This window comes from Arvicanthis niloticus, chromosome 26 (genome assembly GCF_011762505.2).
Source record: "Arvicanthis niloticus isolate mArvNil1 chromosome 26, mArvNil1.pat.X, whole genome shotgun sequence".
Taxonomy (NCBI): Eukaryota; Metazoa; Chordata; class Mammalia; order Rodentia; family Muridae; genus Arvicanthis; species Arvicanthis niloticus.
Genome location: NC_133434.1, coordinates 26,653,282 through 26,677,988, shown reverse-complemented (window position 1 = coordinate 26,677,988; position 24,707 = coordinate 26,653,282). Strand labels below are relative to the sequence as shown.

Sequence of the window (24,707 nt, the reverse complement as noted above, 5' to 3'; positions counted from 1 at the left end):
GCAGGAGGATTGCAAGTTCTAGGTCAGCTGAACTCTATTAGCGAGACTCTCTCTCTGTTAGAAACACAAAACAAGAGCAAGCCCCCAAATGTAGTGTGACTCCTTGCATAGTGTCACTAAGCAGTTCCCTGGTCTCTGTCCCTAGGCCCAAGTGCATGGTCCCTACAAGTGGGAGTGTAAGGGTTCTAGCAGGCCTGAGCCCTGACAAAACACAGCAAGGCACTGTCTGTACTTAGCTTTTCTGCATGATTCAGAGCCTTGCTCCTCTCCACAGGGCCTTTGCACGTGAGGCTGTTTTCTCGGCCTCTGTCAACTGGTCACTCACCCTTCCCTTTGGAAAGACTGCCATCAGTATTGCTACCTGAAAGCAAACTTCCTCTCCTCTGCTGGCCCCACCCTGACCACCTCCCCTTCCTCTCAGCCTTCCTCACTGTCCAGTGTGGTTGCCCCAGCAACCTCGCTCCCACACTGCCCTTGACTGTAACTTTGCTGGCCACAGGCAACACTCAGGGGATGCTGGATGAATGGGGTCCAGGACAGGCAGGTCCCCAATCTGCGAGTTCCCACTGCATGCCAACCCACTTGCCAACAGTCCCCAAGGCCAGGGCAGCAACTTTGGATGCAGCCAGAGCTGATGCAGGCTTGGTCCAGGGGCAGGGTGGAAGCCTAGGAGAGGTGGAGCCTTAGGGAGGTGGGGGCGGGGTGGGGATACAGAGCTGCAGAAACCTCTGTTCTCTGCATAGGCTTGTTGGCTGCTCTGCTGGCTAGCCGCCCCCACACCTGAATGCCAGCCACCTTGTTCCTCTTGATGGAGGCACACCTCAGGAATGCCACTGCCCCAAAGGGTAGCTGGGAGGTGTCCAGTCCGTTTTAATTAAAAATCAACCAGCCAGCACCTTCCCCAGTCACTCCTCCCCTCTCTTTCTAGAAACCCACAGTCAGCAGGGCAGGGAGGGGGAGGGGCGGTGGCAGAAGTGAAATGGCTGGGTCTGCACTCCTTCTCCCTCTCCTCCCATACCCACCCACACCCTGCTGCCCCCAGGCTGACATCACTGGGGCTTCCTTTATCTTCTCTCCTTCTCTAGAGCCCTGGTTTTAGGACACCTTCTTCCTCTGGAGACAGTCATAACCATCAGGAGTGGTGGCAGGAGTTCCCAGGAACCACATCAACAGGCATGCCCCAGGCTTAGGAGAAAGGGATTACTAACAAACTCTTTCTCCAGCTGAACAAACCCTCAGGGGGAGAGAAAGCAAGAGAAAGAAACCCACACTAGAGGAGCTGTCACCCCAAGGTCAAGAAGTAGTATGTCCTTTGTGAGGTGGAGGCCTGGGACTGAGCTGCAAGAGGGCTCTCTGGAGCTTGAATTAGCCAAGTATCATTCTAGAGGCAGGAGAGGCAGTCAACCTAAGGGGGCTTCCTGGAGGAGGTACCCAAGAGCCCAGGAACAACACTCATGTCAGGAAAAAAGCTGCAGAAAAAGTAGTACTTAAGCCCTTAGAATTTGGAGTGGTGTGTGTGTGTATGTGTGTGTGTATGTGCATGGACACATATACACATGCACAAGTGCATTACACACATGTGCAAATATATGCATGTATACATGTATGCTTGTGTGTCATGTGTCTGGATATGCATGTGCATTTTATAGGAAAAGGTGTTCATCCGTTTGTAGGTTGAAGAAATCCTTGGCAGCAGCTGTGGGATCAGTTAGAACATTCTTCCTTCCACGCAGTACAAGGTCGTAGTATGGGCCACTTGCAGTTTCTCTCTGTGTCCTCTACCCAGCCCTGTGTCCCTCCTCAAGGGGGCCTATCTTAGAAGCAGAGACTGCAGAAGCTGCTTACACAAATAGACAGGCAAGGGACTCCCACCCCCAGCCAGTCTCCAAGGACATAGTTCATTAGGACGCATCCTCTGTTGCCATGGAGACCCGGGGCCCCCCAGAGCCGGGCTAATAGTCTCTGAATTCACTCAGGCCTGGAGCACAATTAGACAAGATGAATTTTTGAATCATGGCATAATGAAACCCGGATGTCCGGAAGGCATGTGGCAGTCTCTCAGGAGAGGACTGGGTCACCAGGGCTGCTGCTCTAGGATGGAGAACTGACTTGTCCTGGAGAACATTTCTCCTCTAAAATTGATCCAGGGCAGCCCTGTCTCAATGTGGGTAAGGGAGTGAAGAATGAGGCCCCGATTTATTCTAGATGCTTCCCTCCCTGAACCAGGGGAGAGGCTGTATTCTGTACTCCCTAGAAAATGTGTCAGTCAGTGAGCCTCACGTGACTGAAGCTAGCTGCACACAGAGCAGATGATCTGACTTTCTTGAGTGAAATACAAGTACATCATGCAATGTCCTCAAATTCAGTAGTTCTCAACCCTGAGTAGTAAACCCCTTGACAGGTCGAACATCCCCTTCATGGAGGCCGCCTGATACTGTCAGAAAATACACTATGGTTCATAACAATAGGCAAATTAGTTACGAAGAAGCAACAAAGATAATGTTATGGTTGGGGGTCACCGCAGCATGGGGAACTGGGTTAAAGGGTTGCAGCATCAGGAAGCTCAAGAACCACTGGTACAGCACCAGGCACAGAGGGAGCAGCCTTGCTGCATCCCTTCCCTCCTGCCACAGGCCCTCTGGCAGTAAGGGTGAGATGCATTCTAATACAGCCATGTCATCCTGGCAGGGACATGAGGCCAGAGCTCACGTTGTCTGGGTTGTAAAGGAGAAGAGCAGGAAGCTTCTCCAGCAGAAAAGGGAGCAGCAATGGTCAGCCTGAGTTTGAGGCCAGCAAGCAGAACAGTGGATGATCTAAACAGAAGTTAAGGAAGTGTGCTGTGGTCAGAGACGAAGGCATCCAACGGCCAGGTGAGTGGTTTGGTCAGGAAGACGCTGGCGGGCAGGTCCCTCCTCTACTTCCTGTTCCTCTGTGCCAGCCAGGCCCTCTCTGGCAAACCTATGACATGGTTACCCGACTTCAGTCCTTGGCAGCTTCTCTCAAAAAAAAAAAAAAAAAAAAAAAAAATCACAGATCCCAGCAACCTTCATCAGAACAGTATTCCTTCTGCAAAAGCTCCTCCTGGGCCTCACTCATCTCTCCACACAGACCAGCAAAGAGCCCAGCAAAGAGGACGGGGGCGGAGCCGAAGTGTCAGCACTGGTCAAATGGGAGGATTGGGCCCTTGGCAGAGGAGGGAAGGAGCTGCATAGAGGGGGTGGGGCCCTAGAACAGGAAGTACCTGAGTCACCTGGTGCTCACCTCTCTAGGGCACTCACCACCCGTTGGCTTCTAGAAGGTAGAACTTTCTAGTATCAGAGGAGTAGGCTGGTATGCCAAGCCTGCAGCACTCCAGCCCTCATGTTGTCCCCCTGGCCAGCTTGCACCTGGTGCACGGCCCACCACAATGGCTCTGAAATTGGCCAGCTGCCCCAGGCATCAAAAGCCATGTATCACACTGGCTGACTGGGAATGGGGAACAGGGATGGGCACAGAACTGCAGCTGGACTTTTGCCGGAGCCCTCTTCTTTCTGCCCTGGTTTACCACAGTCACTAGGGTGACAGCCTGTGCTCCATGGCAACAGAAGGATTTGTTTGTTCAAGCTTTTCCCTTTCTTTCCTTTTGTGATGGGAGGAGAAGGCTTTATTGGCTAAAAGCAGGACTTTTGGGAGAAGCAAACATTATAAGACATGTGACAGAACCCAGAGCCACCTCAGTCTGCCATGTGACCTTGGCTGTGTTATCTAATATCTCTAAGCCTCAGTGTGCCCCTCTGCAAAATAGGTACAGTGTTACGGACTGTGGGCAGGATGCTGGGAGATCCAGGTGGAAGACTTCCTGTAGGCTACGGCAGGGTGGAAATGAGGAGACCCCAGTGTTTCTCACTCTGCTCCTGGCTTTCCTGATAGATTTAAATTTCACAGTTGCTCCACCGCCTAAACCAGGAAAGCCCAGAAAAGCTGTGCCCCAAAGCCAGGGAAACAGCAAGCCACTTTTTCCTGTCTCTTTTGCTTGACAGAGAAGTGACCTAAGAGCTCTTTGCTTTACTCAATCGGGAGCTCCAATTACCCTCAGGGTGATGGGGGGTGGAGAGGGAGGAGGGAAGAAGTGGGTGGGGGAGGTTGGGAAGAGGGGGAAGAGAGAGGAAAGGGAGAGAGATATGCTTCTGTTCAAAAATACTAATGAGCAGATGCTGAGACACAAGGAAGGGCGACCCTGAGGATGTCCTCAGCCTTCTTTAGTGCAGCCAGTGGAACAGGAACACATAACCCAGTTTGGAGAATCCTTGGGAGAGGAGAGGTGCCAGGCAAAGCTACTGACTGGCTCCATGGGCAGCAAACCTGGGTAACTGATGCAGGGATCACTCTGCAGTAATGCCTGGCTCCCAAGTGTTCAGGATGCCCTGCATGCCATTTGGCAGCAGTGTTCTTATTCTTAGTCCCTCTGTCAGCAACTCTGTCATGCATCTCTTGAGGACATCTCTTTCCACAGCACTCTGCCCTGGCTTGGACCCTCATAGCTTACTGTGGGTGCTGGGCTCAGGACTCTGGCTTATCTTCCTCCCTGAAGTTCTGTCAGTCAGGAGCTAGAGACAGAGAGTGCTTTCTCCTCAGCCTCCCTTCTGACCCAGGGGCCATGCTATGTCTGTGGCAGGCTAGGTCTTCCCAGCCTTCCAGCTGGCCACTCTGAGCCAGCGTCTTCAGAATCCCCATGCTCCACCCTTCTCTTCCTTCCACTCTTACGAAGGCTGCTCCAGCACGCTGGCCCTTGCCTGGCTGGTTATTTCTTAATGTCATTTATTTCCAACTGATGGGATGTTTATTCGTGTTCTGTTCAGCCTCCCCACCCTCCTGGGCCTGCCCTAAGGGCAGGGACCTTTTCTGTTTTGATCAGAGTGTAGATGTGTCTGTTTTCTAGAACATTTGCTGGCCTAACACACCCTTAGTGAGAGATGCTATGGACTCCACTGGGCTGCTTCCTGCTGTGCAATGATGCACAGCTGAATAGGCCACTCTCCCCACCTGGTCGTCAGCAGCCTCCCATCTTCCCAATCCCTACAGATCCTCAGTCACACTCATTCCTACAAGAATGTGGCCCCCTTCCCAGAGCCTGAACAGGCTTCTTGAGCCCTCGTTCACACACCTCCTCCTGTTTGTTTGCCTGCCCACTTCCCAAACAGAATTCTGCTTCCTTAAAAGCTAGACAAATCTGTTCCTTCCATGTCTTTGAGCCAGAGTGATGGCTGGCATACATACAGTAGATACTTACTGGTTGCAGGTTTGTGCATAGCCTTGATTGCTCTAAGGAAACTAGCTGTGATACCAGGATAAAATCTATTCTGGGACCAGGGACAGCAGGCTAGTCATGGGGCTGAGCATAGCAGGTCAGTCCAGGAGGGACTCAGAGGCACCTCCTGCAGTGCTCCAGGGCAGACAGAGGCAGCTCTGGCCTCCTGTTGTGAGTGGCTGCCAAGCTGACCACTATCCAGCTTGGCATGGAGCCCCAAGCTTTCATGTCTGAAGATTCGCCTGTCCCACTGTCAGGACGAATTGCTACCTTACTCCTTGGTGCCTGCAACTCCCAGAAGACGTCAACCGGACACCGAATCTCCTTCCTGAGAGGAAATCCTGTCAGCAGCATTCTCAGGGACAAGGGTCATTAAGGCCTAGCTAGAGGAGGAAGGGGCTCTTTGTCCCAGCCACTGAGGCAGGGTAGTGCCTGTATCACGTGGGCACATCCTCTGCTCTGTCCCATTGGCTCACCTGGGCTGTGGACTTTCCATCCAGCCATTTTTCTGGCTTTAAACCTTGCATATGGTGCAACGATTCTTCCACATGCCTGACCATAGCAGACTCCTTCCGACCCTCTGAACATTCTCTTATATTTTTGGTTGTGAGCCTAGACTTTAATGGCTGAGCCATCTCTCCAGCCCCCGCCCCCCCAAACATTCTCAAGGAGCAGGCAGGACTGAATTGATAACTCCTTCCTTTCAAAATTGGAATTAAAGGCCCAGAAAGGTTAGGTAATTTGCCCAATGGCCACACAGCATGACAGAGGCAGAGCTCATAATAGGAGGCAGGCTGAGATTCCAGGTACTATTTGAAGTTGCTAGGAAAGGCTTTCTGGAGCCTGGATGGAGTCAGGAAAGATGAGAGGGCCCCCTGGCCCCTTCAGCATTCTCTCTCCTTCCTCCAAACACACAGGCTCTGCCTGGCTTTAAAAAACCCAGACCAAGCCCAGGACTGCTCACTGAGACACCAGAAGCTGACTTTCCCTGTGGCTTCTGCCCTGGAGGATATGTTCAATAAACAGAGCTCCTTTCTCATCTTCCTGCAAACATTTCAGGCAACACAAACAAACAGATCTGCTTTTGATCCGCTGCTGCTAACTCAGAAACAAGGCGTCTCTCCCATGAAGAACTTCCTACCCTCAGCTCTGCAGAACCCTCAGTGGGGGACAGGGGATGGCAGGAAACCACCCTTCCTGCTGAGGCTGCTCAAGGGGGGCATAACTTGCAGTGAGCTGGAGTCTGGAGTTCCTTCCCTGTCAGAAGCATTCCTAACTGCCACCCATCCAGAAGGACTAGTTGGCTGCGCTGTCTGCTCTATCACCACCGCCCAAGACTGCACTTCAGGGAGGTCAGGATCCCCACAGAAAAGCACCAACAGCAAGAGAATCTTGCAGCCTGCAGAGTAGGCTCTACTTGGAACCCTGAGCTGCGTGGAAAGCCAAAGTCCCCAAGAGTGGACCCCACCAGTCCCTTTTGTTTATTTATTTCAATGTTTGTAGGGCACATTGTTCTTGGATCTGGGATACTTGGTGGTTCCTGTTGCTAACAGGATTCTGGTTTTCAGATGGCTATTTCCTATGCTGCCATCCAGCCCCACCCAGCATCCCAACCACAGGACTCTGCTGCCCGCTCCCTGGAAGCCTAGATCCTCCCTTTTTCTCTCTGTCCACCAGCTCAGAAGTGTCACTGTCACTACCAACTACTCTTCCTTGATCACTGTCCTACAGTGCCTTGCCTTTTCCCCTTCCTCCCTGTGGCTCTCCATCCCAGCCGCCCAGGAACCACTCCTATGGCCTGTTCCTTCATCGCATTGTTCGGAGGAGAGCCGGCTGCAACGCCTGTGTTACCAGCTGTCTGTTCTGGAAGGGATTGCTAGGAAACACACTGCCACCTAGGACAGCTCCCTGAGTTCCTCACTGCTCTCTAGGAGTGCCAAAGAGACGGAAGACCAACTACTGAACTGTTTGTAAAACTCAGAACAACTTTTAGACAGTCACGGGTCACGGAAGAATAGTGAATCATGCCATATCCAGGGTTCAGGTCCACAAGCCAGCCCCAGAGACAGGAAGTCAGACCTGGCCAGGTAAGCCCCAGCTGGGGTTACACTTCTAAGGTCCTAGTGCAGACCCCAGGCCTGGTCCCCCACCTCCATATATGGGCTGTCTATAACACAAAGCAGCATCCTAGAGCAGGTGGGTTTATGAGAGCCGGGGAACATTTTGTGTCTGTCTATGCTGCACAAACCCTGGGTGCGCAGAGATGGAGCAGAGGAGGTTTATACATCCCTTAATTCTTGTAACCACTCCCACTCCAGAAGGTTCTTGTGTGTGATCTCACACTCCCGGGTACCACTGAGAACATGATAGAATTTCATCAGAGAAGAGTTCTGTTGCTCAATGAAGATGACAGAGGGCACAGCCAGGCAAAGTCCTGGCTGGGAACATCCCTCCCCATATATCATGGACACCAGGCTACCTCAGGTGCAGCAATTAGCCCAGCTCCTGAGACTGATGAAGGCCTTTTCTCAGGCCACAGGATGGAAGGGTTACAGGACTTGAACTCTGTCCTATCAGAAGTCTCCTGAGGTCCTCTCAGAATGAGGAAGGATGAGAAGGAATGGGGCTCCGGGGGGTGTAACACGGTGGAGGACACACTCAGAAAGAGATGCAGGCTTTGGGGTCTGGGAACTTAGAAGGGGAGAAAGATAAACAAAGACCACTCAGCAGGGTAGCCACTGGACTCAGTCACCCCTGAATCCAGCCGAACCAGGATATTATCCCGAGACAACTAAGTTGAGTTTTGGCAGGGGTAGCAACCCAAGGTCATATAGGAAGTGAGAGCAGGATTCAGGCAGGAGCCTCTGGGTTCCACATGGCCTTGTCACTGTGCCCTGGCCATGTCTTCCTGGAAGGAGATGGGTGTTACCCAGCTTCCCTTGTATCTGAAGTCTAGGATGAAGGGCAGGGTAGTGTCATGGAGTAGCTTGCTGGGTGCTATCCTCAGGAAACAGAAAAGGTACTGGGAGTGTCTGCTTCTTCTTTATCTCCATGGCAACACAGGTGGAGGCAGGTCCTCCAAAAGTGCACACAGGGTCATGGCTTACTTCACTGAAATCTCTCTGTAAGGCTCAGCATCCAGAGTCCCGTGGTTCTTCCCTGCCTCTCTGCCATGGCTCAACCTCCCAGCTTATGCCCCAGTCCAGTAGCTCCCAGCTCTTGTCTGGCCCACACTGAACTAAATGTGTGCTCCTCCCCACTGAGGCTCCACTCCTCCTTCTGGAATGGCTTTCTTGCCCCTCACCTGTCCTCACTTGAGCATCCTAAAGACAAAGCCAGGCTTTCCCCAGACACTGCCCCACCATCCCAGCCCACTCCTCAGAGCACCACAATTCTGAGCAGATACCTCCATTCCTGTCCTCTGTGCCCTGCCTGGCATCCTCTGCTCCCCTGCATGCATGTGTAGTTCTGAGTGGCCTGGTCTCTCTACAGAGACACAATGCTTTGGTTTAATCCTGTGTGCATGCCCAGGACAGCTGGGAGCCTAGCTCACAAATCTTCATAGTCTCTGTGCCTCTCTGTGTTTGCATAGGAGCTGGGGGAGGAAGGCGGCCAGTGCAGAGCTGGCCAGAGAACCTGGCTGTGCCTTTTCTCTTCAGACCTGCTTACTCGTGGATGCTAGAGCTCACCCTGCCCTGATTTCCCTTCAAGAACCTCCCCCAACTTTTCAGTCCTTATGGGCTTCATTTTGAAGTTCACAACTGCTGAAAGGTTACCCCTCCAAGGGACTTATAACAGTAAAGGCCCAGAGAGGCCTGGGGATGTAGCTCAGTTGGTAGAGTGCTTGTCTAGCAAGAACAAGGTTCTGGGTTTGATCCCAGCACTGCACTTCAACAAGAACAAGATAAACGACTGCATGGCAGTGCACACCTACAGTTTCAGGGCCGGGGAGGCAAGGGCAGGAGGATTAGGAGTTCACAGTTACTCTAGGGATACAGAGTAAATTCAAGGCTAATCTGGGCTATATGAAAGAAACCCTGCTTTAAAACAACTAAAGGTCTCAAAGGGGCTGGACTCTAAAGTGGGTCTAAGCTGGAGGCTTGAAAAGGCACATCAAGGAAAGAAAGGCCAGGGTCCCACTCACTGTCTACCATCCACAGCCAGGCAGGGGGGTAGGAGTGGGGCTGGGGGGGGGGGTCCCCGCGGCTATGCAAACAGCATCCCGTGCCAATTCCTTCTTTAGCCTTCTTTGCTATGAGAGCCACAGTGTACATAGTTTTGTGCACTTTCCTGGAGACTCAGTTTCCCCAACTGAAAAACGTAGGTCACGGCAGAGTTTTGAGGTGCATGAAGTAGAGGCCAGGTAGTGCACAGAGGAGCAGCAGGCCTCTGAGAACCTTTCTTCCCACTCCTTTACTTAAAGCCAAGGCCCACACAGCCCCAGCTCCATGCTGCTCCAGCAAGATGGTCCTCCCTGGCCCCACAGGGGTAGCTTTGTTTACTGGTCCCATTCCTTCCCCTCCCCCATTTTCTCTTTCTCTCCCTAGTTTCAGCCATAACTTGGCTGAGAATCTCCTCAGGCTGGTGATAGGGGCTGGCCAGAGGAAAGCTCTTAGCAACCCAGGCTCCCAACCCAGCGCTTCAATGAATAAAGGAGGGAGGGCTGGCCAGAACCCAGCATGCCAGGAAGAGGTTTCCAACAGGGACTGCAGAGGCCACAGTGGCAGCCTGGCAGACCTCCATAATCCCAAGCTGCTGGTGGAGAAGTGATCAGAGACTGCTCCTCCTGTCTCTGCCACTGCTGGAACCAGGCCTCTAAACATGGTTCTCTTGACTAGTCCCCTGGGGAACCAACCCACTCCACTCAGGGGCCCCTTCCAATTCAGGCTGAGCTTTCTCTCAAGATTCTGGAACTTTCCACCCTCAACCTTTAAGTCAGTCCTTGAACTGCTAGTATCAGGCAAGTACAAGAAGCTGAGAGGCCCAGCTTGACTGCAACTCACTAACTAGGGGACAGGAACCCCCACCCCACAGAACTATACCCTCCCAGACCCTCTCAGCCAGAGCTTCTGGGTCTCTATTGGTTCCTTGGCAAACAGGGGCAATGGGGGTGGAGCATATCCCTTCAGTGCTCCTCTGGCTCCTGCAGGCCCTGAGGACTGAGCCTCAGCATCTGGCTGGTATCTTGGGTTTGCTCACATCTTGTTCCAGAGATCCTCATACACCCTTGCTAAAGTGCTTGGCCCTTGAACAGATGTCGTGGGAGGAATAAACCTGGAACCTCTCAGCAGGCTCACAATTAAGTCAAGGAGCCAAAGAACATACTCAGAAATCATCAGTATACAGCTGCAGGTGTAGTCCAGTGGGTAGAGTACTCGCCTAGCAACCACAAAGACTTGAGTTCAATTCCCATCACAATGCCTGTAATTCTGATACTCGGGAGGTGGAGGCAGAAGAACCAAGAGTCCACAGTCATTGTTAGCTATATACTGAGTTTGAGGCTGACCCTGAAACCATGTTTTTTTGTTTTGTTTTGTTGTTTTTTTCAAGAAATCAGTAGCACATACATCACACATGGGTTCTACCTGCCAGCTGGGATGCCGGGCATCCCAGAGTTCCAAGGACAGAGAAATTAGTATGCCCTAGGATCCTGAAAGAAAGGGCTAGCTCAGATCTCAAAGTAACCTCAAGCTATAATAACTGGGGTCTGTTCTCAGAGATCATAAAGACTATGATAGGAAAGTAGACACCGGATCTTTAGAAGATAGGCAGAAGACAACGAAGTTATCAGATTATCTCTCGGGTCTGCAGAAACCCCCTGCCCCAGAAGCCCAACATTCACTGGGGATTTTTGCAAAGGGGCCTTTCTTGTGATTGGCAGAGGAGCATAAACAGAGGCCCCAGGAATGATTCTGTCCCCTTCTTTGCCAATATATCTCCATGTCCCAGCAATCCTGCCATGTTCTGCATCCCAAAGCCGAGAGTTCAGAAAGAAAATTCAAGGCATTTAAGTGGCATGCTAGGCATGAGCATGGTAACTAGCAAGGGGTATTCCTTCTCGGGAACCCAAAGGCAAAGCAGGCCAGTACCCCGGGATCAGGGTGTATCCATAGCAAGGTTCCTTCCTGTTTATCCACTGATGTCGACCTGTATTGGTCAGCAGGATCGGGCTCTGAGACCATGTGGCACCTCCTGCTTCTGTGAGGTGCTCAGCTGCCTGGAAGTAAGATGCTACATTTGGGTTTCAGTGCTTTAATCTGGTTAAAATTTAAAACCAGTGCATGTGTGCGCGTGCATGTTAGGTGTCTTCCTCAGTTGATCCCCACCTTCTCTTCTGAGATGGTCTTTCACCAAGCCTGAAGCTCACCATTAGGCCAGACTGGCTGGCCGGCAAGCTCCAGATCTTCGAGTCTCTGTCTGTCCAGCCCTAGGATTATAGCCACACCTGGCTTTTCACTCGGGTTTTGGAGGTCCCAACTTGGGTCCTCATGCTTATTCAAATGCTTCGCTGATGGAGCCATCTCTCCACGGACCCAAAACCACAGCTGTTTTACAGGCATATGGCACATCCCGTGCACACTGAAACGGCACAATCGACCAAACAGGGAGAAAGAACAGTGACTTCTCATCTATACCGAGCAGGAACAGGGGCTGTTTGGAAGAGCTTCCTTCCCGCCCACAGATTATGAATCAATTCTGGTCAGGACTGCAGTAGGGGAACATGAGCTAGCTATTGAGACTGCATAGCTCTGCAGACAGGGAGATACTGGCATGGGGCGGGGGAGCAGACACAAAGAAGACAACACAGTAGATCATCTCTCCCTATGGCATCTATGAAGCACCCAGTGTCCATATGACTTACATGTTTACAGCGAGAGGGGATCCTGTAAGCGAACAGGTACTTGGAGATGCTCAGGGCACATGCAAGGAACAGAGCAAAGACAAGGCCTGAATCTTCTGTCTTGAGCTCTCTCACTCTGGCCATGCTCTGGGCTTGTTGCCTTCCCTGACAGTAGTGAGACCAAAGGCCCTGGAGTCAGGCTGAGCCGAGGACTTGCTATGCACCCTTAGCTATCTCTCTTCCTTCACTCGCCTCAGTTTCCGAGACAGTGGGATTTCCCATAGTCACAGACCTGGCAGGTTTCCATAAAGATTGATACACTAATGATATAAACTAACTTTCTGCAGTGCTAGGGATAGAACCTAGGCCCTGTCACTGCTGGGCAAGTGCTCTATCAGTGACCTATACTCTCAGCCCCTCTTAAAATACTTATGGTGTGGGTGGGGGTGATAATTCAGTCTGTAAGATGCTTACTTTATGTCTTGGAAGCATAAAGACTTGGGTTGGAGCTTGGCACAGTGGCATACTGCAGTCCCAGAGCTTGGAAGGCTGACTGGGAGGGGCACTGGGCCTTGCTGGTCAGACAAGTCTCTGAATCAGTGGGTTCCAGGCCAGTTCTACATGTTCTCTCTCTTTCTCTCTCTCTCTCTCTCTCTCTCTCTCTCTCTCTCTCTCTCTCTCTCTCTCTCTCTCTCTCTGTGTGTGTGTGTGTGTCTATCTTTTTCTCTTTCTCTTCTCTGTCTCTGTCTGTGTCTCTTTGTCTCTGTCTTTTTCTCTCTCTGTATGTCTCTATCTCTCTCTCTCTCAGACACACAGACACACACACAGACACACAGACACACAGACACACACACACACGACATATCCTAAGCATTCGGAACTATTAGCTTCCTCTCTTACTGTTGATGCCCTCGAAAATAGGAATCTACACCAGTGAGTGAGAGGCTGAGGGCTGCTTCCTAACTCAGCAGCACTTAAGAGCAAATGGAAGGGACAAACAAGACTAGCACCGTTCCTAACCCTCAAATGTTGCTGTGGAGCCCATAGTTTCAGGGAGCTTGACCCTATGAACTAGGCTTTCCTGGAGTTAACCCTGAGCATGGGGTCCCAGGAACCCTCCTTAGTGGGGATGTGTTTTTCCCTTTGTCTCTGTGTGGCCACAGCCCCTGGGGTGTGAGGCCCTTGTCCTCACGGACCCCGGTGCCTTTAAGCCTGAAGCATGTAAGCCATGGTTGTTTAGCTCCTACCTTCGCCATGCTCGGGCTGTGCAGATGCCCAACTTCGGGGCAGTAGCCTTCAAACATCTGCATATGGTTCCCCATAGAACCTCTTTAAAGTCCAAGGCCCAGTCTGGACAGTAAGAAAAGCTCCAAGAACACAAATTGCCATGACTGAGCTCACTGGAGATGGAAGGCAGGGATCTCTCTGCCAGAGCCAACTTGCCTTTTTCCAGAGCTCATCTGGAAATAAATGACCTCACTCTGCAGCCTGGGGCCAGAGTGACCATTGCCCTCCTTGAAGTCCAGGAACGGTCTGGGGATGGGGCCAGGGTGACTGACCATGCCATGTCTGCTTCCCTTAGCCAGGTTATCCATTGCTGACTCTCAGACTAGGGGAGGGAAGGAAGCCATGGTTAGGAGGCCCACATCTGGGTCAGCCTCCACTCTGCCTGACTGCACTAACTTCTGCAAGTCACTTGGCTTTTTGAGTGCTGGATTCTTCAGAGCATCCTGCAGCAAGGCATTCTGGGTATTAAATGAAAAGATACCCATATTCCACACCCCTGTGGTATGCAGGCAAAGTCCCCACGGGCATTGGAGTTCAATTCCAGACATTCGCCCATCCTGACCCCTCTCTGTGCCTCTCACCCACTCCTAGGTGATCCCTGTTACACCTGCTGCCTCCTCTCCATTCTGAACACATCTCAAGTTACCTCCTGACCCTCTGTAGGGGTCAGGCCCTACTAGAAGGATCAAGGCAGAATGGATAGCCCAGGCCCCGAGAAGCTGCTGATTTCACAGCGCTCAGGATGCTAATTTCCTGTCTTCTTCTTGTATTAAAACTCACTGCCAGCTAAGTGTGGTAAGTACGTCATACCGACAGCTAAGTGTGCTAAGTACGTCACACCGACAGGCTCCTCCAGAATTAGCAATAATCCCTATAAATGTTCCTGTTATCAATCCCAACTACTAGATGGAGAAACACGTTCAGAGAGATTAGGCAGCTTGCCCAAGAATACAGAGCAAGTAACTGACAGCAGGTTATCTATCTGATCTCAAAACTTGCCTTCTCGTGCTATGGGCGCCCTCCTTCACCAGGAACTAGGAGAGAAGCCTGCTTTTGGATGGGTTTGGAGTTGAGTCTTCCATTCTCAGTGTCAGGGAAAAGGAGGTGAGCCTGCAGGTGTCACTCACTGTTATGACCAGCCTGGCAGCATTGTCCAAGTAGCCTCCTGTCAGACACCATGTGCTGGACAAGATGTCTTCTGTCCTTAGAATAGACAATACACTCACCTCCCGGTTCTGCAAGGTACACACTTAGTCCCACCGTGATTGACAGCTAATGCTGAAGGATGGTGACTAGGAAGAGGAGATTGGAAAGACTGAGCTTCCAAGTCAGAATCGGGGCTTGCACTCCCCTCTGACCCACATCAGCTCTGTGACTAGGGTGTGGTGACCTCTCCACCCACAAGGCTCGGTTTACTCATCCTTAAACAAGAGGGCTCTCCAGGGTGCAGATCGCCTAAGGATTCAGGACTGTGGCTCGTGCACACTCTCTGTAAATTGAGTCCCCAGTAACTCCCCACACCCCCTCCTGCAGCCCCCAGTGCTTCCTTAATTAATTAGAAGGAAGGGCCAGGCCAGAAACTGATTACAAAGTCCCTCCAGGGGCCCCTGCGTGGGTGAGGAAAAGAAGGAAGTACCAGTGGCAGCTCCCCCTCCCCCTCTCTTTCATGCCCCCAAGCAGCTGGTGCCACTCCAGACCCACAAAGGGAGGCTCGTTCTAAACAGCTCCTTCTCATGTGGCAGCCATTGGCTTTGCATCTGCCCTGCCCTGGCAAGGCTTGCCTGCCCTGTGCCAGCTGCTCCCAGCTGCCCTGGCTGCAGGCTGCTCTGGAGCTGGGGCCTGGGTCCCCAGAGGCCACCTAGTAAGTTCAGGGCAGTGTACTCTACAGAAGGGGGAAGGAGCAGGGCTGGGCACACCGGGAGTCCACACATTGCCTCAACTTCTGGACAGCTTAACAGCTCTGTGAGCCAGGCAGATGCAAATCAGTCACTGGCTGCCCTTGTGCCAGGAGCCGAGACTCTGCTGGAAGTTGTGGCTCCAGTGGTGCTGGCTGGAGCTGTGTGTCTAATCCAGTCTGCCGGGTCTGTCCAAAAGGCATGGAAAAACTCACTCCATCCCTGAGCTTCCAGGCCTGAGGCTGCCAGGCCAGGGGTCCTGCCAGCATCTGCACTCCTAACTGGCAAGCTCTGCCCTACTTCACATTCCTTCCCAGATGATTCTAAGAGTGACCACAGGTGCCAAGGGGCGAGGGTCTCCCACTAGAAACACAGGGCCTTTGTTACAGGGCAGCGACAAAGGACTAATGACTTTTCTAGAAAATAAGCTTTTTTACCCTGTGGCAGAGATGGAAAGGAAGACAGAAGGAAGGAAGGAAGGAAGGAAGGAATGAAGGAAGGAAGGAAGGAAGGAAGGAAGGAAAAAAAAGGAAAGAAGGAAGAAGTATGCTTCTATTGAGTGCTTACAGTATGCAGGACTGACTGCTCCTGACTGCCACTGCACAGCCTGAGATCTAACTTGGGACTCTGTCTCATCTCTTCCATCCTTGCTCCTCTGAGGTCCTGGAGGGCATGGACTGTCTTGTGTATTCTATGTTCCTGGTAACTAGCCATGGGCTGGTCTAGTAGGTATTCCCAGGATGAGGGCTGAGTGAATGCTGAATGGCTGAGATACATGCCTTCCTGCACCAGAGCACCAGGAAGCAGGATGAGAGGTGAGAGGAGGCACGAGGGGCTGTAGGTGGGAGAGCTGAGCTTCCTCTGGCAGTTCAGGGCCACAGAAACAGGCTTGTGACTCCTTTCCCAGTCAGAGGTAGAGGAAAGGGAGGAACTAACGATGGGCTGTTGGGATCCAGGCTAGACTGGGTTTGAACTCCTTCACCATCCTGACAGTGAGACTTCGGCATTATTTTGGCCTTTGTGCACATGCATGGGCACACATGGGCGCGCACACACACACACACACACACACACACAAAGTGTAGGATGGTTGACATCGCTAACATTCTGCTCTCCGATGGTGGCTCCCCCGATGTCCGGGAGGCGTTTGATCTTTGCCAAACACCGTTTCCTGGGCAAGGCCATGCCATCCACGGCCCCTTCCCTTCCACTGGGAGCCAGGTGCTCCTGTAAGCAGACTGAAGCTGTGATTCAGGCAGGAGGCAGAAGGCTGGCCAACAAAGGAGGCTACAGACATGGTAACAATGTCACTCCCTTTCCTGGAGTCACTGTTCAAATAGGAGGTAGCTGCCATAGCGAGCTGTCTCAACCCACACGTTCACCCCTAGATCCTCATGTTCAGCTGGTTCCTGCCTCTTGAAGTAAACTGTGATCTCCAAGTCAGCCCAGAGCCTGAAAAGCTCACTAACTCACTTAGCGGTTCTAAACCTTCCTAAAGCTGGGACTCTTTAATACAGTTCCTTGTGTTGTGGTGACCCTCAGCCATAAAATTATTTCTGTTGCTACTTCATAACTGGAATTTTGCTATCGTTAGAAATCATAATTAAATATCTGATATGAGATTCCAAAGGGGTCATGGCCCACAGGTCGAGAACCACTGCTTTAACACACCATAAAGGAGAATAGAGAAACCCAGCCATCGTAAGGGACCTCTTCCTAGACCTACAAGCCCCACCCCTAGTCATATTTCAATCAAGAGATCAGCAAACTGCCTCCATTCAATACAGACTTTTCTTCCAGCCCATGAACTTGTACTTTGCACACGGTTCTAATTCCTTTTATGCGCTGCTGTACCCGACAGCGGTTCAGGTGTTGGAGGTAGGGGGCAATACCAGCACAAGACGGTTAGGGACCAGGAAGGGCAATTGGACTAGCTTTGTAGAAGAAGAGGCTGAGGCATGGCCGTGACCAGGTATTTCCAGGCTGGGAAGCTGCACCCAGTCTTTATTTATCCCCCACCCTTCCATAAAGAAATTAGGTAGCTTGGTAAAACGCACTCAATAGAGATGCATGCACATTATAAGAAAGGTGTCCTAATATGTCACCAGGCTAGAAAGTCACAGCATGGCTGTGTGGCTGCTGGCACTTAGGGCAGACGTCCCTCTACAGCTCCCTAGGTATCTGTGGCTCCACAGGGTTGGGAAATGATGAAAGACAGGGGAGTCAGTGGGAAGCTGGGACTCAGCTCCAGCCGATGATACTCTAGCAAATTCCTGCCTGCTTTTGTCTTTCTCTATTTTGCCAAGTCCCTCTGAGAGCTCAGAGCCTGTGACCTCCAACGGGCACTGGTCCAGGGGATTCTGTCAGGGAACACAGAGGGACACCATGACTCTTCCTCTAGAGCAGGATGATCAGGGGATCGTCGCTAGTCACTCTCTCCCACATTCTTTGTTGGGTTCTCCTTTTTAGTCTGTGAGTAATGGGACCACCTCCAAATGACAGTCCCAAGTATACCTTGTTAGAGCAGAAGACATGGCTCATTGGAACTATTCCTGCCCAAAGCCTAAGGGAGGGAAATGACTGGTTCAAGGTCATACAGCCAGTTAGTGGCCAACCTAGGACTAGAGGCCATGTCTTCTAACTCCCAGGGCAATGGAAGAGCCTTGTTCAGTAGGGACTCCCTGTGCCTTACAGGAATGAGGTTGTGCCACGCAGGCTTGGTGTAGAGAGAAAAGACGGGGTTAATGGGGTTAACGTGAGGATTTTATTTAATCCTCTGATCTGGCTTAAGCTGAAGCCACATTGGTTTGAGAAGGAGACAAGAGACTCACAGAAGGGTTTGTCGGGGGCTGGGCAGGGAGGTATCCAGTGTTACAAAATAATCCCTCATTTATACCTAAGAGCAAGATCTGACTGTTGGCTAAGTGGGTCCCACTTCCACAATCTCACCGACCTAGGCCTCCAGACAGTATCCCTCTGCTGTGGAAGCCCCACACTCAGTTGTACAGACCAATGTCTCAAGCTGGAGGCTGAGACAGACTTGAGGCTAAATCTTAATCCTGCCATACCTATATTTGCTATGTGACCTTAGGGGAGTTGCCTCTCTGAATCTCAGCTTCTTCCTCACTTAGATAGAGTTTTACATGCAAGGGAGAAAAGTTGTCTGAACCTGTGTGCATAGACAGAACAGGCTACAGGGTCAATCCTTGAAAGGTCATGTCATCTCCAGCCTTTACACTTCCGCCTACCTGGGTCCATGGCTCCTCACCCCCCCCCTCAGCCCCCACCTTCCTGCAGCTTTGGCTTTTACTACCTCCATAACAATACCTCTGCCTGACTGCATTTGTGTTCATTTAAGAACACTAAGCACCCCAGGCCTAGGCCCAACACCTCCAGCCCTCAGGTTCACATTCTCATGATGCTCCCAAGTCCCAGAACCAAAGGCAATGACAAGGTCTGAAGTGAAGTCCAAGCCAGAGTGAGCATGTCACTGGGGCAAGGAGCTTATTAGAAAGATCTAGAATGGACACCCCAGCCCTTCCTGTCTGGCTTTGACCACAGCAGGCTGCCTCTCCTGCTTGACTTCCACCTCCCCAGCTCTGAGAGCCAGCTGAGCATCTGGGAAAGATGAAGTCTGGCCTGAGGTGCATAGACGGCCAAGGCTAATGCCAGGGTGTGAGGTCCACACTCCAACAGAACCTGGGAAGAGTGCACAGTTCATACTCTTCACTTGTTTTGCTCACCACTACCAAGGCCCATCTAATCACTCTCCCAGTGCAGAAAAGGAAACTGGAGCCCTAAGTAGGCCGAGCCCTCCTCAGTGGAGAGGCTCAGGTCTGCCTTGGCCCTGGGCTCATCAGACTGCCCCAACGGGCTTTCCTCTTAACTCCATCCTTCCTACGGCAGGGAAAACATCCCCAAAAAGTTCTTCAACAAATCCGGGCTCCTGTGACAAGTCCAAAACCTCTTCCAACCTGGGGTCTGCCAGGATGCCTACATTCTTTTCTCTGTCACACTCCCTGCCCATCCCACCCCAAGCAGTAGAACCTTCCTTGTCTCTGGCAGCCACCCAGGGATCCAGCAGCGCCTCTACAGGGTAGCTTTGGAGTGGGGTCCAGTCTTCTGGGGTAAATGGCAGAGACAGGCAGGTGGGGTTCAGCTCACTTGTGTGTCTGACTAGGATGGCCAGCCCATCCCTGCATCATCAGCATGGGGGCACTCAGTCCTCAGGCGCGTGACACTGAGGGACAAGACACACAGTGCGCCAGCCAGCCAGCGCGAAGCAGCTCTCCAGGGGTTAAAATTGCAGCACCTTTCTCAAGGGTTAAAAATGCAGTTCCGGGGTGCACAGAGATGTGGTCCACAACGTCCAGGATAGCTGCGAAGGAGCATCCCTTCCTGGCATCCCGTAGTCCCCCAGGGGCCAAGCCACTCCTGGGAGCTGGAGCGCGCGCGACCCCTTCCTGCGCCCCTCAGACCTTGCCCGGGGGGCTGTAGCACCCGCGGGTCCCCAGGGTGGTGACGATCTGTGCTGCTTACCTTTGTGACAGTCATACAGAAAGCGGGCGGCGGGGCTGGGCGCGGGCGGCGGCGGGCGGCTGGGCCGGGCTGGGGACCGCGCGCTCGGGAGGCCGCTGGCTAATGTCAGCTGCGGCCGAGCATCTATAATAGATGAAGCCGCCGCTCCGCAGGAAGGCGAGGCAGGAAGAAAGGCGGGTGGTGGGGCCGCGCGGGGGGCGGGGAGGACCGACCGGGGACTCGCTACAAAGAGGAGGCGGAGGCAGAGGCGGGAGCGCAGTCCGGGTGCCTGACGGTCCCCAGCCCCGCGGGTCCAGGCGCGGCCCCCTCGGGCTCCTGGCACCTGCGGCCGGGGCGGTGGGCGGGGACCCGGTTTTCCGTGCCGCGTTGGCTCCGAGCGCCCGGTGAAGTCACAAGCTGGACGGGCGCGGCGCGCGGCCTGAGGTGCCTTCTCAGGGCTAGTCGCCCCCTGGAGGTTCCCAAAGTCCACACGCTACGGGTCCGCAGCTGCCACGCGAGTTCGGGGTGGCCAGGAGGGCTCTTGGAAGCACTCCTTTGCATCTCAGAGATGGGCTCGTCTAAGGCCAACGTGGTCCGTGTTACATAGGAAGTGGCAAGACCTGAGAGGAAAATACTTGGACAGGGGCGTAGGGCCGAGTTGGCTTTTGGCTTGCCAGACTAGCCCAGAGACTCTTGGCTTGGTGGCAAGTTTCTTAGAGGCCCCCTTTGCAGTCTCTCTATAAAAGAGAGACAGGACCAAAGAGTATCCAAACCACTGGGGAGATGACCGATGCAGGTGTTCTAGGCAAATCCCAGCCAGGTCACCTGCACCCTGTAGCAGCTGCAGGAATTTGAAGTACAGTTGCCTGAATATGGCCAAGAGTACCTGGTCAAAACCGGTTTGGACAGATAAGGAGATGCAGCAGACATGGAGAAGGGAGGAGGGAACGAGGTATTCGGGGCATCTCTCTCTCCTGCGGTTCTGAAGTGTGCTACCTGGTCTCAGAGTTTCTTCACTGCAGTACAGCGGATCAACCAGACACAGGCCACATAAGAGCCCTGGAGGAAGGTGCAGGAACAGGGAAGGTAGAATCCTGCAACTGTATTTCTAGAACAGACTACAATCACACAATGACAACTTCTATAAAGTGCTTTGGCATAGACCCTGATATTTTTATTTACAGGGTTTTTTGTTTTGTTTTGTTTTGTTTTGTTTCAGTTTTGTTGTTGTTGTTTTGGCAGGCCCTAAGAGGGAGCAGATTGGGGGTTGGGGGGATGTACCTGGTCTGACACAGTGACAGAGCCAGGACTTGTGTCTGTGAGCCACAAAGTTCCTCCACAGCTGCTGCCACCCTTGAACCTCTTCTGCATCTTGGGAGGGGTATGAGAATCTGTCAGTCCCCAGGGGCCTTGCAGGTCTCTAGGGGGAGTTGATGCAACTGTGCATTTGGGCTGGGAGCTCAGAGGCTCCATTCCAGGGCACGCCCTAGACTGAGGTACGGGAGTTCCTACTTCTTGTAGCGGTATTTGTGTAGCTCTAGTCTGAGCACTTTGGATCATGCGTTTTGAACTACATGTAAAATCAAACATAGGCTAGCCTGGGCTGTGTGTTACAAATCACATAGGCAGAGCACCCATGATCAGCTACGGTGTCTTTCAGAAGCATATATGCCCCAATGCTTTCCCGCTAACCTAACCTCCGATGCCTTTCTTCCTTGTTCTCAGCACGACAAAACTCATGCTCGTCCTCCGAAGCCCAGCTCAGATGGCATCTCTATGCAGCAATTGTCCTGATGCTCCGAGTCACACTGTGTTATGACTTATGTTTACTTATCTTTTTTTATGAGCTCTGATTACCCCGCCTCCTTTTTCTCTCCAAGGCAGACACATCTGGGGATTCTGGGTAGCTTCCGGCTGCCCCAAGATGGCTTCCACGGGCAGCTTTAGCACTGACCCGAGTAGCCATCTTCCTCAGGTCATTTTCCACGAGCAAAAGCATCAGGTCCTCTAGACAAGTGGCTTCAAAGGCCAAAGATGCTCACTGCCCAGCCTTGGCCAGCCCTGTTTTGGGTGCCTCCATACAAAGGGAGGAAGGCTTGTTCCTGACCTGCAGGAGACTCCAGTTTCCCAGGAAAGACCCACAGAAGTGGGTATTCCCTGGGTACTAAAGACAGAGGCTGTCCTATAGCAAGGAGCCAGAAACCAAAACGGGTGTGTGTGTAGGGATGGGGGAGAGATAGACAGACAGAGAGACCTAGTGAAGGAGCCAGAGAGAGGGAAGTGTTCACCTGTCCTCTGGCCCCAGCCCCATCATGCCACCTTCTAGCCACCCTTGGACACTCAGCCCTCCAGCTCTCGCTGGTCAGCAGCAGCAGCCAGCTTTCGCCCTCATCTCCATCTTCTCTCCAGCTCAGCTTTTTCTTTTGCTTCACTGGGCCTTGGCCGCCTGCCTCTGGCGCTCACCATCTGTCCTCTAGAAGTTCCTGCACTTCTGTTCATGCACATGGATCTGTGTTTTATAAAATCTCCCAGCAGTTCTCTGCTGTCCCTCAGACTGAGGCAAGAACAGAGTCCTGGGGACCTGCCTTTGCCCCTTGTCCCCCTAGGTCTACTGTCCCACCTAACCCTTGGCATTCCTTGACCTGCAGCTCCAGCTGCTGCTCCCTCAGCATCCTCTCCTCCATCTCTGGCTCCTCCAGGAAGCCCTCCCAGGTGCATCCAAGGAGGGTTGAATCCCCAGCCCTGACCCTTCTCAGAGCCCATTCTGTGTGCTTGACCAGGATCTCACTTTTTTCTGTTTCTGGGGTGTGTGTGTGTGTGTGTGTGTGTGTGTGTGTGTGTGTGTGTGACTGGAACAATGACTGTGTGAGCTGTGGAACTCCAGGGGCTGACTTTTCTGCCTGGCAAGGCCTGGACATGGCAGCTGCTTTGCTCCATCAACTGTCTCCCACACCCTTACCACCATCCCTGTTTACACTTCCCAGGGCTGCATTTTTCCTTCTCCATCTCTTTCACCTGCAGCCTCTCCCGCAACTGCTCCTAGCTGTCCCTGTAGCACAGTCACACTCTCTGTGGTTCCAATCTCCCAGCACCCTGGGCCTTCCCTTGGCTCCCACCCTCGCCTCACCTACAGCCATGGACTCACCTCCTCCACCTTGACGTCTGCTCTTGCTTCCCTGCCATCTCAGCCTCTGTCACCCTGAGACTGTGGTCCATGTTTCTCATCTGCATGAGTGCAGGTGCCTGCAGAGGCCAGAGCTGACAGGTCCTTCTGGAGCTGAAGTTGCAGGAGATTGTGAGTCATCCAGGGTGGGTGCTTGGAATGGAACTGGGGTCTGGGGAAGAGGAGTACATGTGCTTACCCACTGAGCCATCTTCCCAGGCCCTGGGCTCCTCATCTTTGTCTCTGCCTAGGCCTTCCCTCCTTCCTCTCAGCTTTTCTCCACTGCTGTCTATAGACAGCCATCCTCCTGACTCAGGTGGGAGGGGTTTGGCAGGTGGGATCTTCCTTCCACTCCACATCTTCAGAGTGAATAGTGACAGGGAGCCTGACAGCAGGCAGGCCTGGGTCCTAAACTGGGGCTACTTCCTCTGAGCTGTAGGCTTTTGGTCCCCTGTAAGGCTGAGAGTGTGTGTGTGTGGGGGGGGGGGGCAAGGCTTCTGCTCCTGTGTGAGGCTGGTTAGTTGGGGGAGGGAGGAGCCACAGAACTAGGGTCATCAAGGGTCCTCCAAGGCTAGTTCCTCCTAGACTTTTGTTCTATGCTGTGGCCAGGCCCCAATAGCAAATGGGAATGGTCAGCATGGGAAAGCAGATAGCAGCCCTGGAAGGCTCCTTCTCAGCACTGTATAGGCAGCCAGAGGCTGATGGCATCCAACATCCTGCTTCCTATTTACACAGTACGGTGGTTAGAAACCTGGCTCCAGAGACCTGGGTTCAAATCCTGCTTCTCCCATATCGCAACCTCGTGGTGTGGGAAGTTATTTGTCTAACCCCTCACACGTCACGCTCCTAGCCAGCACAGTGGACAGTGGGATGGCCTTGGACTTAGGGATCTACTGCTTGGGTTTAGTGAGATGGCTCAGGAGGGGAAGGTGTCTGCTGGTAAGTCATGTAGTTATAAAAAGATGAAGAGATGTAGAATACTTCCTGTCGGTGTGTGGTGAGGTGTGGGGGAAGGGGATGTCTCAGTGGGCGCATGCCAAGGCATCCCTTCCCCCTGAGGGACCAACCACACCACTGTATAGTATAGAATGGAGTTTATTCAAGGCATGGGGAGGGGAGTTAAGAGGGTAGTAGAGGCAGAGAGAAGCAGAGAAATAGAAAGAGAGAGAGAGAGAGAGAGAGAGAGAGAGAGAGAGAGAGAGAGTAGAGGCCAGCCATGAGCACATGGAGAGAGGAAAGGGGGAAGGAGGAAGGGGCAAGGGGACAGAGGGATCAAGAGATTGAGAGAGAGCCAGAGAGAGAGGAGCTCGCAGCCCCTTTTATAGTGGACCAAGCCGACCTGGCTGCTGCCAGGTAACTGTGGGGGTGGAGTTTGGACAGAATGCTAACAGTAAGAATGAGGAGTTCAGGTGCCAGAGCCCACATGCTAGAAGGAGGGAAGTGACTCCAGTAGGTTGACCTCTGACCTCTTTCTACTTGTACACTGTGGCACACGGACACCCCTCAGTGGAATAAATACATAAATGTAAACAGATTCTCGACTAGACACCACTGAGAGGAAGCAGAGGTCTCTGACCACCCCTTACTTCCGCTGAACACTGCAAAGGATCACAATGCTCCTGTGATGTAACCTTGGAATGAGGCTAGGACAACTATTGTCCCCTCCATTTCTCAAAAAATAAAATGGAGGCATTGTGGCTACCTGGCCTGCCTAGG

The 24,707-nt window shown here is 52.6% G+C and overlaps 1 protein-coding gene across 1 annotated transcript in view; it reads right to left on the bottom strand.

Moving 5' to 3' along the window:
• Coro2b (coronin 2B) overlaps positions 1–20,240 on the bottom strand; it is a 113,769-nt gene extending 93,529 nt beyond the window's left edge. The window contains exon 1 of the mRNA XM_076925329.1: positions 19,850–20,240. Within this exon, the coding sequence (XP_076781444.1) occupies positions 19,850–19,864 (15 nt within the window). The 5' untranslated portion in view covers positions 19,865–20,240. The remainder of the gene's footprint in view (positions 1–19,849) is intronic.
• Between the last annotated feature and the right edge of the window lie 4,467 nt (positions 20,241–24,707).